This window comes from Lissotriton helveticus, chromosome 4_1 (genome assembly GCF_964261635.1).
Source record: "Lissotriton helveticus chromosome 4_1, aLisHel1.1, whole genome shotgun sequence".
Classification (NCBI taxonomy): Eukaryota; Metazoa; Chordata; class Amphibia; order Caudata; family Salamandridae; genus Lissotriton; species Lissotriton helveticus.
Genome location: NC_136063.1, coordinates 1137908286 through 1137923908, shown reverse-complemented (window position 1 = coordinate 1137923908; position 15623 = coordinate 1137908286). Strand labels below are relative to the sequence as shown.

The following is a 15623-nucleotide window of genomic DNA, read 5'->3' as shown; positions in this document are numbered from 1 at the left end:
CGTCCTCCGCGAACCCTGCTAGACATGGCACAAGAGGCCTGGGAGGCCGAACCGGATCGCACTCGTCCGCTCCCGGAATACCTTGAGAACCTGAAGACTCACCTCTCCATGATGCGGGATATAGTGAGACAGAATCTCGAGAATGCCCAAGATAACCAAAAGAAGCAGTACGATAAAGGTACCAGGCCCCGTGAATTCGCCGTCAACGACTTGGTACTCCTCATGATGCCCTCATCGGACCAGAAGCTCCTGGGACAGTGGCAAGGGCCTTACACCATCCTCAGAAGGGTGACCCCAGTTACCTATGAGGTTGAGATAGACTCTACCCGTGGAACCTCCCAGATATATCATGTAAACCTGCTAAAAAAGTGGGAAGGACCCCGTCCCGTCCTACACGGAAACCCCGCTCACCAACATCTCTCATTTGACTCATGTATTGATCCGGACCTGACGTCGATACAAACCCAGGAATTACGGGAATGTCTGGCATCCCTGAATACGGTCTTTTCCTCCTCTCCTGGTCGAACCAACATCACAGAGCATGCCATAGAAACAACGCCAGGAAAAATAGTCCGCTTAAGGCCCTATAGACTTCCCGAGGCACGCCGAGAGGTCATACGACAAGAGATAGCCGACATGCAGAAAATGGGAATCATAGAACCCTCAGTGAGCGACTGGAATTCCCCAATAGTCCTTGTCCCCAAACCAGATGGATCGGTCCGTTTTTGTATAGACTTTAGGGAGGTCAACAAGGTCTCTACCTTTGACAGCTACCCCTTACCCCGGGTCGATGAAATGATCGAACGGATAGGCAAAGCAAAGTACATATCGACCTTGGATCTATGCAAAGGGTATTGGCAAATACCCCTCAGGGAACAAGATAAAAAGAAGACCGCCTTTTCCACCCCTGAGGGGTTATACCAGTTTTTGGTTATGCCCTTTGGTCTACACGGTGCCCCCGCCACCTTTCAGCGCGCTATGAACTGCGTTTTGAGACCCCACGCACAATACGCTGGCGCGTATTTGGATGACATCATCATCTTCAGTGACAGCTGGCCCCAACACTTGAAACATCTGTTTGACGTCGTCACCTCCCTGGGGGCCTTTGGGTTTGCCATTAACCCCGCCAAAACTACCCTGGCGGCGAAAACGGTTAAGTACCTGGGGTACCTTCTGGGAGATGGCTTAATCCGACCCCAAGAAAGCAAAACAGCAGCTATCCGATCCCTTCCCTTCCCTCACACCAAAAAGGATCTTCGAGCCTTCCTAGGTCTTCTGGGTTATTATCGACGGTTTGTGCCAAACTTTTCCCAGAGAGCAGCAGCCCTGACGGATCTGCTGACGAAATCAAACCGATCCGAGGAGAAACTACGGAACCCCTCTCCCGAAGCCTGGCAAGCCTTTGCTGACTTGAAAGAAGCCCTGACATCCAGCCCTGTCTTAATACCCCCCGACTACTCCCGGCCTTTTATCCTACAAACGGATGCCTCCGATCATGGGTTAGGGGCGGTGTTATCCCAGAAGGATTCCCAAGGTAACGAAAGGCCCATTCTGTATGTCAGCCGCAAGTTGTTTCCCCGTGAAAAGCATTACGCAGTGGTGGAGAAGGAAGCCCTGGCCATCAAGTGGGCAGTAGACCATCTCCGCTATTATCTGGAGGGCAGAGACTTCGTCCTCTACACGGACCACGTCCCTCTGGAGTGGATGGCCCGGAACAAAGGTCAGAACGACAGAGTCCTCAGATGGTTTCTCTCCCTGCAGCCCTTCCGCTTCACTACCAAACATCGGAAGGGATCCGAACAGGGAAATGCTGATTTCCTTTCGCGATACCCTGCGTCTTCCCCCCCTACAGGAAGGACAGCTAGGGAAAGGGGATGTGAGACGGCATCCCGACAAACCCGACCAGTACTCCGCCCTTCCCCGAACTTACCTCCTTCACCGCCCCCGGGACTGTCTCCCCGGTCTCATTCTACCACCATACGGACTCGACCTGAGACGCCAGCAACCCGCCAGAGAGTCACTCGCTTCTTTTCCCCACAGGGACCAACCAGAACAACGGGCCAGATCGCCTCAAATATCGCGGACTCCGGAAACCCCGCCCCTATGGCAGCGACAGCACCGGATAAAAAGGAGAACCCGGAAATGCAAGCAGTCGGAGATTTGTGGCAGAAACCTCGGACTGGTGGACGCGAAGGAGAAGACGAAGGTGACGGAGAGCAGTCGGCTGAAGCAGACGTGTGGACCGAAGAGTGGTGGAGTCCACAGGAGGTGGCTGTAGAGCGGCCGTAACTCACCTGGAGAGTTACGGCGGACCGCGTGAGTGCCCTTAACCTCAGTTATTCTACTCACTAGGAGTCCCCTGTATAGTCTTTGTAAATTCCCCTTCTCTTTAGAATTCACGTCCCCTGCACTGTAATATAATCGTATAGCACTGCACTGTTTTGAATATCCCCCTTTGTTCACCTCCCGACCAAGCACCCTTTTCTTCCTCCAGCCCCGTATCCCTTCCTCCCGGGCCCTTCCTTTCCTCACTGTCTCCGTTTTCCGATCCTTCCTCACACACCCGGGTGACGGTGGAGATAGCTGTGATCCTACGACTAGGATAGGACTAACGGTCCCTTTTGTTTCTCTTTTGCTCCCTGCCCTCCGTGGATCCTCCCCATCGCCGGACCCTCCGTTGGACCCGCCGAAGACCAAAAGCAGCAACATCGGCCCGGAGTGGATCCAGCCCCGGACTTCCTCTTCTTTTCCTTGTGTTCTACCTCTGTGACATTGCTAATAAAACCCCTACTATAGCACACTACATACGGCCTCCTCGCTTGCTTTTCCGGCCCGCTGTACACCCACCATCACAGGATCCCATTACCTTGAAGGGATTATATGGAGGGTCCTCATTTTACCTTACAATTGGTGGCAAATTGGTGCTCTCTATGGGGAGAAGAGTTTGGTTGTTACTGATGCAAACTGTAGCCGGACACCATGTAAACATTTATTCTAGCTTCACTGAGTGTTTCCATCTAGAAACATCCTCATAGACCCTCCCAGGGTGGGTAATCCCGGAGATGGCATGTGGCAGTTAGGGTTTGGCATAGCATATCTGACTTAATAGGGCTTATTTACATGCTGTTGGTGTTATTGCTGCCTTGTATCTGATACCTGGCGAGCTATAACCCACTGTTTAGAACGGACCACACTTCATATTGAATACGCATGTTGAATAATTTTGTTTTATTCCCCGATCACTAATGGCTAGCACACTTGTGGGTGAGAAGTTATGACACTGAATGCCTTTCTTTATTCGCTTATGTGTAGGTTATAGGTTGCATATGTTTCATGCAGATGAGATCCGTACAAACTATTGACTGAGTCGAAAACGTTGAAAGAAAATCAGGGATTCTTCGCGAAAGATGCTTCTATACTAAAGGAACAGTTATTATTGGACTTGAAATTTGTGCAAATAACAGACACCCTTGAATGTATATATATACACCTTCACCTACGAGTACTGCATCAAAAAGGCCTCTGTGATTTATTATTATGTTTTGAATTTGAATGTTATTTGGCCAAAAACACAAAACAGACCTGCGAAGGAAAGAGACTCATGGAAACGTTGGGCTTATATATTCCTCCAGATGTTGAGGGGCAATGTCGTATTCCATGTATAAGTTTTCTACAATCCGCCATTAGGCCCAGGGCGAGTTGCAACTAATTGGCTATTTTTCAATAACTACACCTGGTTTCATGAATTTGGTTAGCTAATAGCGTGTAGATTCATTTAATGGTATTATTGCACTATCTATAATGTTTTAATCTAGTACTCTTAACAGATGTGATTTGTAGTGGTATGTATTCTGGACCTGTGCCGTCCATAAACATTTAAGAATGAAGTGCCAATTTGTCTACATTTGGTCTGCTTTGCGGTTGTATATGTTGCACTATACCAATTTTTATGACGCATTATATATTTTGCTTTTATGGTTTTATCAACATGAAACCGAAAATATATTTTGATTGATTGATTGATTGTACTGTATATTATCAGCTTCATAGGAACTTGATCAAAATGTCTCCCCACAATAATGGTTAAACACAAACAAAAAAAATGTTTAAAAAAGTCAAAACTTTTCTTGACAGTGCAAGGATGTTTTAAAAACATGAAGATAAGGAATAAACTAACACCAGGTGTTAAGACTTGGCATCTTTTGGTGTGTTTCCCCAGAGTTTTTGCTTTCTGCCCTCCCGGTTATGACTCTGTTTTTGCTGATATAACGTTTCTGCGCGCTTTTCGCACTGCTGATCAGTGGTAAAGCGATGGTGCTCCTGTGGTAAATTGTGTTATGATTGGATGTGCGACTTACTTGTCAGCCCACAGTAACGGACACTGTGGGTGCCAGGGCTTGCGAGTACACTGCTGCTCGTGGGCCTGCAGCACGGATTGCGCCACCCATGTATGTAGCCCAAAAAAGCTATAAGTGAATGAAGTTTGGTATGCCTGAACTCAGTGTCTAAAGACGCAGCCTTTAGCAAGGATGGCCTTTTCATTCTGAGTTCATAAAGACCACTTTTAGATGGAGGGTATTATTTTGCTCGGTCATCCTGTATGCCTCTGCTGGAATGTGGATTGCCTGTCTGTTTTTGGGACGACAAATGGCTGGGGGATCAGGGTGGCTCCCAATAGTCTAGGTAGGTCAGGAAAGGGCTAAATAGACCTGGGTTATGATGGGGGAAGAGGGAGGGAATCTCCTTGCACCTCAAAGGGCCTGGTCTGCCTTTGACAAAGCAGTCTCCACCTTCTGCCAGGAATTCACACCATAGACAGTCCAACTGGTTCTGGCCGGACACAGACCCTCATTGCCTGAAAGATCAAAGGATTTTTAGATACAAATGATGGTCCCATACCCCTGAACTTTAGAACTCATCTGGATCAAGAAGACTGCACAGAAGAAGAGCCGGAGAAACTGCTGGAAGTAACAAACACTTTGCTGCGTGCTTTGCTGGGCTGACCTGAAGTGGATGCTTCTGTCTTGGGCAGTGAAAGGCCTGGATTGGACTTTTTGCAACGGAATTGGCGAGACTCTCCAAGGGCTTGAGGTAGGGCTTGCCCCCTGTTCACAAAGTCTCATGAACAGCAAAGACTTCAGGTTCTTCGACCCACACCACTAGACACTGTTTTGTGCTGCAACCCGAAGAACGCCACCCGACGACGTCTAAGATGACCTTGCCGAACCCGTGTCCTGAAGGAACCGCCGCAACGTCGCACCGTGACCCTGGTCTCAACGATGACGCCTGCTGACGCCATCACCGAGCCGCTGTTCGCACCACGACCTGTGGGCACCGCACTCCGCACCGCCTTGCTTCACGCCAAAGCTTTGGCACCGCCGACACGCTGCACCGCGACCCTGGTCTCACCGACGACGCCTGCTGACGCCATCACCGAGCCGCTGTTCACACCGCGGCCTGTGGGCACCGCACTCTGCACCGCCTCGCTACACGACAACGCCGTGGCCTTCCTGACGCCACCACTTCCCGCTGAAATCGACGCCGCTGCCTGCACCGTGGTTCGGGAGCACTGCTTGTAAGTTACACAACGCACCGCCCTCATCCCGCACCACAGCCATGGCCTACCGACGCCATCGACTCCAATTCGTCAGCCGACGACAGCGCTTCAGTAACGACAACGCCCCTGCTTGCACCGTGACCTGCTAGCACCGTGACGAGCACCGCCTCCATGGTCTCACCGACAACGCCATCTGGCGCCGCCAAGAGCCGCTGCTTGCACCGCGACCTAGGGGCATCGCACGACGCACCGCTGCACTTCACACTGCAGCTTTCGGCGCCTGTTGGTGTCAGCACTCCAGATCCCATCAGAAAAGAGCTCGACCTGCAACGCGAGTGACTTCAAGGGCCACATCGCCCTGCATCTCTGAAAGGTACTGTTTGCGGGTCTTCCCGACACCGTAGTTGGCCTGCGACCCCGTGGTCAGCCAGAACTGTTTTTGGATTTGTTGTTCACGACACTGTTGATAGCCCCGGATGGAGCTATCGACATTAAGGATCTATTTTTAAAAGCATATTTTGATAAGTGAAGATTTTGAAGTATAGTATTGTGGACTTTTATCGTACTTGGCCTGGTCTTAAGTATATAATAATTGGACATTTTTCTAAATTGGTGTGGTGTCCTTTTGTAGTACGTACACTGTATTACTGCTGGTTATGTGCAAATGCTTTACACACTGCCTCTAAGATAAGCCTGACTGCTCGTGCCAGACTACCAAGGGTGTGAGCAGGGGTTATTTTTGAAGTGTAACTCCCTTATCCTGACTAGAGTGGTGGTTTCTGCCTCGCTTTGGCGCACGTCTCAGCTAGCCAGAAATCCCATTTCTAACACCAGGGGACAACTATTCAATGTATTTTACTTTTCGTTTGCAAGCAGCACAAGAGAAGCACGGATGAGGACTCAAATGGTCGAGAGTGGAAAGGGAATGTGTGGGACTACAAAGTTTATAGTTTGATAAAAAGAGGTAAAGAGGGGAACCAGTGGATACACTAAACTTTTCCAGCGTTAACACTTAATAGCATTACTCATGGGGTCTTGAGGTGTCCCAGGACAGCAAAAGTACAGCGTTCTGTGTACAATGATCAAAGATGGCATACTCAGTAAGGAAAACATAACAAATACCTTTTGATAATTTCTTTTGATTCTAGACAGGGTCTGAGAATTTAATGTACTTTATAGATAAAGTGCATTCCTCCAACTTTTGATTTTCACCATCTTAGCATTCTTCAGTATATTTTGTCAATACCCTTAATTTTTCAGTGGAGCAAAATCCATGCTACCAATTCCCCGCTTTCAAAGTCACTGTATCATCCTGCCAAACAGGTCTGATGATCTCACATGAGAAGCATTATTTTAGGAGGTAAACCTGCCTCCAGCCAGGGGCCTCACCCTTGCGCCACTGCACTAAAACATGTTGAAGAATTCACAGACATTTCAAATAACCAGGAAACAGGTTGTGATGTTATCTCATCTGCATGAGCCACATGTTTTAAAAGACAACTAGGTTAAGGAGTTTCTTAAGGATAGAAATTCTCACCTTAGCTGGGCCCTCTCTCATCTTTTTCATTTGATCCTTATACTTAGCCAGTTCTGTATCAAGTCGAGAGATTTTCTTGTCAATTGACTCTGCTCTGCTGTCCACCTTTGAAATGAACAAAGATTAAAGTAAACACAAACATGAAATTTCAGCAGCTACAATGCTTTAACATACATAAATATATACACCCTCACTGAGAAAAATAACTTTAAAGGAATGTTATAGTTAGGTGTTGAAATGAGACAGGTTATACTGTACTTGATTAACTATAACTTGCGCACCCACCAAGCAAGTTATAGTTTAGTTGCCACACCAGTTATAGTTTAGTCGATTAACTAAAACGTGTGCACCTACCATGCACTGCTCATAAACTACCTTGGGGAGCACAATACTCATTAGTAAATTGAATACTATTCTTAAAATCTAATGACCAATGTCATCAATGATGTCATTTAACATGTCATGAGTGATGTTATATGTGAACTCAAGAGAATTGCATCCTTACCCCATAACCCCAACTTTACACAAATATATCCAAACAATAATGTCATCCACTTTTTAACTCAAATTAACCCTTACTTACTTCCCATCATTTGTAGGACTGGGTTCATGCGTCTAACCCTTCCTGCACATTTGGACATTGCTGAGTGAGAATGGATTTATACGCATGTCAATATATTTGTATGGTCACTTAAGTGTAGATGCTATGGACTCAAATAAGACTAGTAAACTACCTACTCCCACTGTAGATACTCAACAGTTCTCAAAATCACTCACAATATGTTTACTTCAATCCACACAATAAAAGTGTGGGATCATTTTCCATACCTACTAGCATAGCTCCTGCCGTGAAATGTAAGACATGAAACCCTTTCAGCTATGAGGCCTGCCATAAATGATATGGGACTCCAATCAATGGATAGATGATCTTCTAACAGTGCTCTAGCTTTTCTGATCTTGTTTCTAAGGCCGCCATTCACTCAATTATGTGCCCCATTACATTATCAACTTATAATGATATAGGCCTCTTGGGACATTTTTGACTCATACAATGTTTGACTTGGCATATGAGAGGCATGGCTGCAATGATCTACAGAGAAAACATTTACTCCTGCTTAAAACACTGGGGGTACACTGTGTGTCTCCAGGAGCCCCACGTTCTGCAGGACAGGATGTGCCATAAGTGGGGATTGTAAAATTGCCAATACTACTTGTTCTCACTAGCAAGGGGTATGCCGGTGTGGGTGGCCCCTGGAGTTTCTTTCGATACAGTTCAAACTTACATAGACATGGATAGTCAATATACCCTGATCTATGGAACACTGGTCCCACTGACTATAGCAAGCACATATGTCCCTAAGGTAGGACAGGCCCAGTTTTTGCGTATTGGACTCCTCTATTGGTTTGCCATCATCAGGCAAGGGAAGGAGATCATAACATGGTGTCAAACTGATCTGGACAGATTCTTTACCCCATCCTGTGGGGCATATAGTGAATCAATATTGTATAATTTTCCTCCTGGGTTAAAAATTGCAATTTGGTTGATGTCAGGAGGGAACTTCCCTCGTCGCACACAAATGCTCCTATTACACTGCATTGATGTTCTCTACTCAGAATTAGATATGCTATTGTGTACAGGTAGCATCGGGAGGTTGGACATGGGATCAGAGTACCTAGCCCATGTTCAGATCATAGTCCTGTACGATTACTCCTCGGATGGGGGCAGGATATTTTGAGGGTGCCACTTTAGCGTTTGTAGCCACCACCAGCGACCGCATCAAGTACAACTCAACCTCACCACTGGCATGGACCGACCCCTATAATACACATCCAAATCAACACACTGCTAGTGAACGCATCAACCAGCGCCAGCCTACCGACCCGCACTTGGGGCAAATCCTCTGGAGCAGACTGGCTCAATGTCGTCAGAACAAATCAATATAACCTCACAGACAACCTCAACGAGGACTTTACCAGCTTCAACAACAGGATTAGGAACAGTGCAGATTCCCTTGCACCCATCAAACCCAACAAGCAAAGAAGAACTAACAAGTAGGCCAGCTGGTACCTAGAGGACCTTCAATATTCCAAGCCCCACTGCAAACAGCAAGAAAGAAAATGAAGAAACAGCCACAAAACCATAGAAAGGACCACCTACATGGCTGCACTCAGACACTACCAGCAGCAACTGAGATACCAAGAAAAGGGCGCTAGCTGAAAGCATCGAAAGGAGCCCCAAACGCTGCAAGGAAACTTCACCACACCTTCTGCCTCAGTCAACAGCATCCTGCCCTCCCAAGTACTCTGCAATGACCTATCAAACTTCTTCCACAAAAAGTGGTAAACATGTACAGCAACTTCGCACACCAACCAGACCACAGCGATCTCATCACAAAACCTGCCCATTACCTACATAGATGGCCACCTGGCTGAACGGAAAACTCTCACCAGAGTAAACAAACCAATGATCATGCAGACCATCCATTCAGGAGCCCCTACAAAGCCAAGCCCGGGGAGCATCCCCCATCAGCACCACCCTCACCCAGATCATCAACACATCCATCACATTCCCGGAAGACGGGAAGCATGCAGCAGTCAATGCCTTCCTTATGAAGCCGTCAGCCAACTGAGCAACTTGCTCCATCTCTCTGCTCCCATACCCAACCAAATTGATAGAGAAGGACATCAACAAGCAACTTGCAACCCACCTAGAACACCAGCACCTACTGGACAACACTCAATCAGGATCCAGAAAAAAAACACAGCTCCGAAACAGCACTCATCATCTTGGCCATCTTGGTCCAAAGAGAAACAGTGGCCGTCATTTTGCTCTCCCTTTGTGTGGCATTCAACATGGTCTCCAACTACACACTCGTCAGAAGACTCCACAAGCTAGGCACCCAAGGAACTGTGCTCAACTGGATCTGCTCCTTCCTCACAGAAAAAAACACCAAAAGTCAGACTGCCAACCTTCACGGTGGAGACCAAGAGCCTGATTTGAGGAGTCCTCCGGGGATCATCTCTCAGCCCTACCCTGTTCAATGTCTACAATGCTCCTCTCGCCAACATCAGCCGATTCTAAGGCATCTCCCTCATCTATGATGACAACAAGAAACTCATTGATTCAATGACCGACAAGACAACCACAACTGAAGCCAACAATTGCATGACCATGGTGGCAAAACAGATGAGAACCAACTGCTTGAAGCTCGACTTCAACAAGACAGAAGTATTAGTCTACAGAAACAGGACCTCCCCATGGGATGGCACCTGGTGGCCGACAGAGCTGGGACCAAAACCCCCCCCGACCGTAATCTGTGGTTCATCCTGGATGACAAGCTCAACATGAAGGCAGAAGCCAACACAGTGAATGGAGCCTCCTTCCACATCCTATATATGTTAAGTTAAAATTATTTGTAGAGCGCCCATACACCGGTCGGTTTCTTGGCGCTACATATGCTGCAAAAGACTAATGGCTGCCACACAACACCAGATGCACATCACGCAAGCACTCATCACAATGAGACTCTACTACGGCAACGCACTCTAAGCCAGAATCTCAAAGCAGCTCCTACACAGACTTCCGAGCATCCAGAATGCCACTGCAAGACTCCTACTCAACCTCCCACGCCGCACTCATATCTCAACCCACTTCAGAGAGCTCCACTGTCTTCCCATTCACAAACGCAGCCAATTCAAACTCCTCATGCGCACATAAAGCTTTGCACAACAGTGGGCCAGCATACATGACAGCTGCATACTCTTTCACAAACCTGCTAGACACTTATGCTCACTCTCACTCATACACTGCCCCCTTCACTAAATCGAGCAAGTCGCTCATTCTCCTGCATCACACTCAAAACATGGAGCGGCCTGCAAGTACACATCTGATCCTCCTCCTCACCTCTGGAGTTTGACAAGTAGCAGAATACTTGGCTCTTCAAATACCTCTACAGGAACCACACACCACACAACCACAAGTGGCTGGATACCCTCACAGGTGATTAGTGCACTTTACAAATTGGCATAACATAACTTTGGTCGAGCAACTTGACTTGGTTTTTAAACAAATGAGGGGACCACTTCCCGTGCTTCTGTTGAATGGGATGCCATTAAAGTGATGACGATAGAGAAATTAGTGAGGTTGAGCAGAAAGCACACGACTGAGTGTCCGGTGGTTACTGGCCTGGGTTGTACTGGCTGAAGTCAGTTTGAAGTATGTGGATTAGTGTGAGAATTCTGGTAGGTTGTTGGTGTGAATATTTGGATCGGATGTTAAGCAGAAGCCAATATGTGCGCTATGCCCTCAGTCAGGAAGATACCAAGTTCGCAATCTGAGACAAATTCTGTTCTCAGCTATATAATGGGTTTTACTGCTTGCCTATGCCAGTAGATTTAACTAAAGTCTCGTAGTCTCTAGACTATATCCCATTGACTGCCCTGTCATATGAACAGGCGGTGGAGCTGGATTTACTGTTGTACGTTGAGAAAATTGGGGAGGCATATGCTAGCTGGCTAATCTGGATAGGCTTCCTTCTGAATATTAGGTTACATACAAGGCAAATGGATACCTAAATTGCTTAAGTTGTACACTGAGGTTAAGATATTGGCCACCTGCAGCTGTATACCAGGGAATCCTTCCCGGGAGTTTGCCTGAAGCTGGACAAAAATCTGCTGGATGTGAAGTCATACAGAACACTTTCACCGCAGACTACAGAAAATAAGAATATTTATAAAGTATACAGTTCCGCTAGGGCTCCTAGGTAGTATATTAAATACCCGGACCCAACAACGTCCATGAAAGCATTAGCTCATCGGAGCACAAGCCCTCTCCCACCTAAGGGTGGCATGCTTCATCATCGGGCTGTGCTCCTTGTTGGGCCGGCGCTGCAATGACCAACAGGCCACTCTAGGTTTTTTAGACTGAGATCTTTTTTATCATCAACTGGGTTGAACGCTCCAGTATCTCTTTTACTCAGCAGGCAGAGGTTGGGGCAGCTGTAATTTCAACTCCAATTCGCCAAATCCTACGCACAGCAGGGGCTTATTAGGAAACTTGAAATAAACTCCAAGCACTTTTGATGCTATGTGGTGATTCCTGCGCTCTTCTGGTACAAGGGGGTGACGAAGAGGAGGCGGATGAGTCTTACAGCAAGGAGCATGAAACACACCAAACACTCTACATTTGAGTTAGTGAGCAGTGAATAATTTATTCCACAAGTGACATCATAATGGATGCACTCAGACCTATCGCGTTTCGTCAACTCCCTGACCCCTAAAAGGCCCTAGGGACCCCATCCCTTGGGGCCAGCTCTATTACCCTATCCAGGGGAGCCCACACCAGAGACATAGTAGTTTCCCCGAGAAGGCATGTCAGATCTCACTGTGCATGAGATTTAAACATGTTCCTGCTGGTTGGGAGTAGACTTCTGTTTCCCTGCCTGCACTTCTGCAGGCAGCGAAACAGGCCGGATATTGCTACCGTCCAGAGGCAGCAAGCATAAATAGCTGCTCCCTCTGAGCAGAAGCGATGCCTGCTCCTACAATATGCAGAGAGCCAGCTGGGGCTGTGGGGGCTCTGGGGACCCCACACAGCCCCAACTGGCGGTTTGTAGGTGCCCCAGATGGGCAGTGGGGCACTCGCCTGTGTCCCCGTGTGAGGGAGTCTCCAGGGCCCAAGAAGGGTCGGGGGTACACAGCCCCTCTGTTTTTATTATAGATTTTGGCCAAATGCATGGGGTCCCTTGGGCATTATAAGGCTCAGGAAGGGAGCAGAGCACCACCCTTTTAAATATCATGAGGCCCCAGGGGATGGGGTCCCCGAGGCCATTTTTGCTTCAGGGAGGTTTGCTGCCTGCGGAGATGGTTGGCCACCTGTGGCCAGGCTCAGTGGCCAATGGTCTCTGGCCAACACCATGATGTGCATGGCTGAAGGCTGCCTGCAGGGGGTTTGGCCAACCCCCCTGTCGCGCACTGCCAAAGGCCTATGCAGGGGGCTTTTAAAAAGGTAACAAAATATTACTTTGTTTATAAAAAATAAATAAACAGAAATGTACATATAGGTAGATCATATATTAGATGTGAATTAAATTACTAATATAACATGTAAACATATACAAGTGTTATTCTTCTAGTCCACAGCTGGGAGAAAATATTATCTTGACATTTCATTTAGTTGTGCATTCTGTTCAATTGATATTAATGATGGTACCTATTCAATCACTTAAGCAGAGCTGTCGTCCCTTGTCTTATTCATTCCTTTGCTAAGCTATGCTTGAATCATATATATTACCTACTGGCAATAGGTATTTATAGCTAGGACCTAGTTTCCATAGGAAAAGTGCTTTGTGGTTTGCTTATAACACACTCACAGACCCACAAAAACACCCACCCATACAACCACTCATTCCCCCAGTCAGAGACCAAAACAACCACTCACACACCGACACCCATATATGCAGCCACTCACACACCCATACAGCCAGTCGCACACTCACTCACCAACTGATACAGCCACAAGCATACCCAAACACCCATACAGCCACTCACAGACCGACACAGCCACTCACCCCTCTCACAGACCCATACAGCCACTTACATACCCACTCACAAACCCATAAAACCACTTAAACATCCAGTCACCGACCCATATACCCACTCACACACCCATCCACACACTGAAACAGCCACTCCCACACCAATATAGCCACTCACACACCAATACACCCACTCATACCTGGCCACATACCCTCAAAACCACTTACACCCCCATACATCCACTCACACACTCAATCATTAACCCATACACCAACCCATTCATACATCTATTCAACCACTCATACATCCATACAAACACACACAGACCCACACACCAACACAGCCCCTCATACAACCACTGACAGATCACTCACATACCCATATACCACTTAAACACACACTCACATGGGCAATATAGTTAGAAATACCAATACAAAACATGGAAATTCACAGAAAAAAACAAAGGTAACGGGGACATTATCTTTGGGCTCAGATTTATCATGTACAAGACCACAGAAATTCAGCAGTTATAGTTACTGGAGCTACAAGTAACTTATGCCCCCGCAATGCACAGCTTAAGAACTCACTTATTACATCACTCATGACATTGTCAGTGAAATCACTGATGACATCTCAAATGACAATACTGATGACAGCATCCAGTTAGTGTATGTGTTTTGTAAAAGTTTGAGACTGAAAGACATTAAGCTACTGCATAAGTTAAATTACTATTCTTTCTGTACTACTAATGAGTAATACTATTTCTAACATGTCATCTGATCTATAATCCCATTTTTAAATCCGGTGTACTATTGATCAGTGAACTAGCCTTTACACTGACATGTTCCCTGCTGATGTACCTGTATGGTAGTACTTTGTGACAGCCTAAGCTGTTCATTGAGACTTTCCTCCACAGTGATGGCTGAGTATAGGTCTGTTTTATGACATACTGACCAGTTTCCTTAGACCTCTCTCTCCTTTGTGAATAAGGAAAGTAGGAGTAGCTTGCAATAAATTCATCTGTTCACTAAGACCTTTCTCTAGGGCGATGACTCCGTTTTCTCCAGGACGAAGAATAATTTTACTAGTGGTTTGCGACACAGTGGCCTGTCCACTAAGACCGCTCTACTGGTTGTATGTTGTAGTGGTTTGTATAAATCTGACATTTGCACAACCTCTTTCCTTGTTCACTAATGGAGTTGTTGTGGTTTGCAATAGACTAGCCTATACGGTTAGTCTTAATTTGGTCATTAGTGTTTACAGGAGTGGTTCAGTAGAGGCAGGACTATCCACTGAGATCTCTCTTACATAATAAGAGTGTCATTGTTGATAATGTTACAGTGAGCTCTGTGCTGTATGTCTCTCACCTGTGTCTTTTTTTTCCAATGTTAATGGTATTTTATGAAGTATATTGAAGCTTATTTTGCTGGCTTATGTCAGTCATCAGTGATGTCACTGACCAAGCCATAAGTGGTGTAATATGCAAGGTCATAAGCAGTGCATTGCGGGGGCATAAGTTATAGTTCCCTGAGTTAACTATAACAGCTGAATTTTTATGGTTTTGTGTGTGTAAAATCTAAGCCTAACTATAACGTCCATGTAACCTTTGGTTTTTTTCAGTGAATTTCTAAGGTTTTTTCAATTCTGTTTCCCAACTATAATGTCCCGTAACCTTTGTTTGTTTTCAGTGAATATAATATATATATGTATATAACCATATTTGCCACAATATTGCCAAACAGACTTATGGGCGGCCGTTTTCTTCGTGACTGTGGCCGTCATGCATTACATATTCACCAAAATCCCAACAAAAGAGATCAGGGAGACTCAACAATTTCCACATTCTTCAGTTTATTGAATGCAGACTTGTTTCAGCATTACACCTTGTTCAATGCCTATTTTGCATGTATTGTCATTGCCCCCAGTTTAAACATCCCAGTCCTTTCTCCATTGGATATCCAGAATTCAGTAAGTGATGATGGACTTTACTGG

The 15623-nt window shown here is 46.5% G+C and overlaps 1 protein-coding gene across 1 annotated transcript in view; it reads right to left on the bottom strand.

The window, feature by feature from the left end:
* CHMP5 (charged multivesicular body protein 5) overlaps positions 1–15623 on the bottom strand; it is a 188043-nt gene that overhangs the window by 151183 nt on the left and 21237 nt on the right. Inside the window, exon 2 of the mRNA XM_078687742.1 lies at positions 7095–7199. Within this exon, the coding sequence (XP_078543868.1) occupies positions 7095–7199 (105 nt within the window). The remainder of the gene's footprint in view (positions 1–7094; positions 7200–15623) is intronic.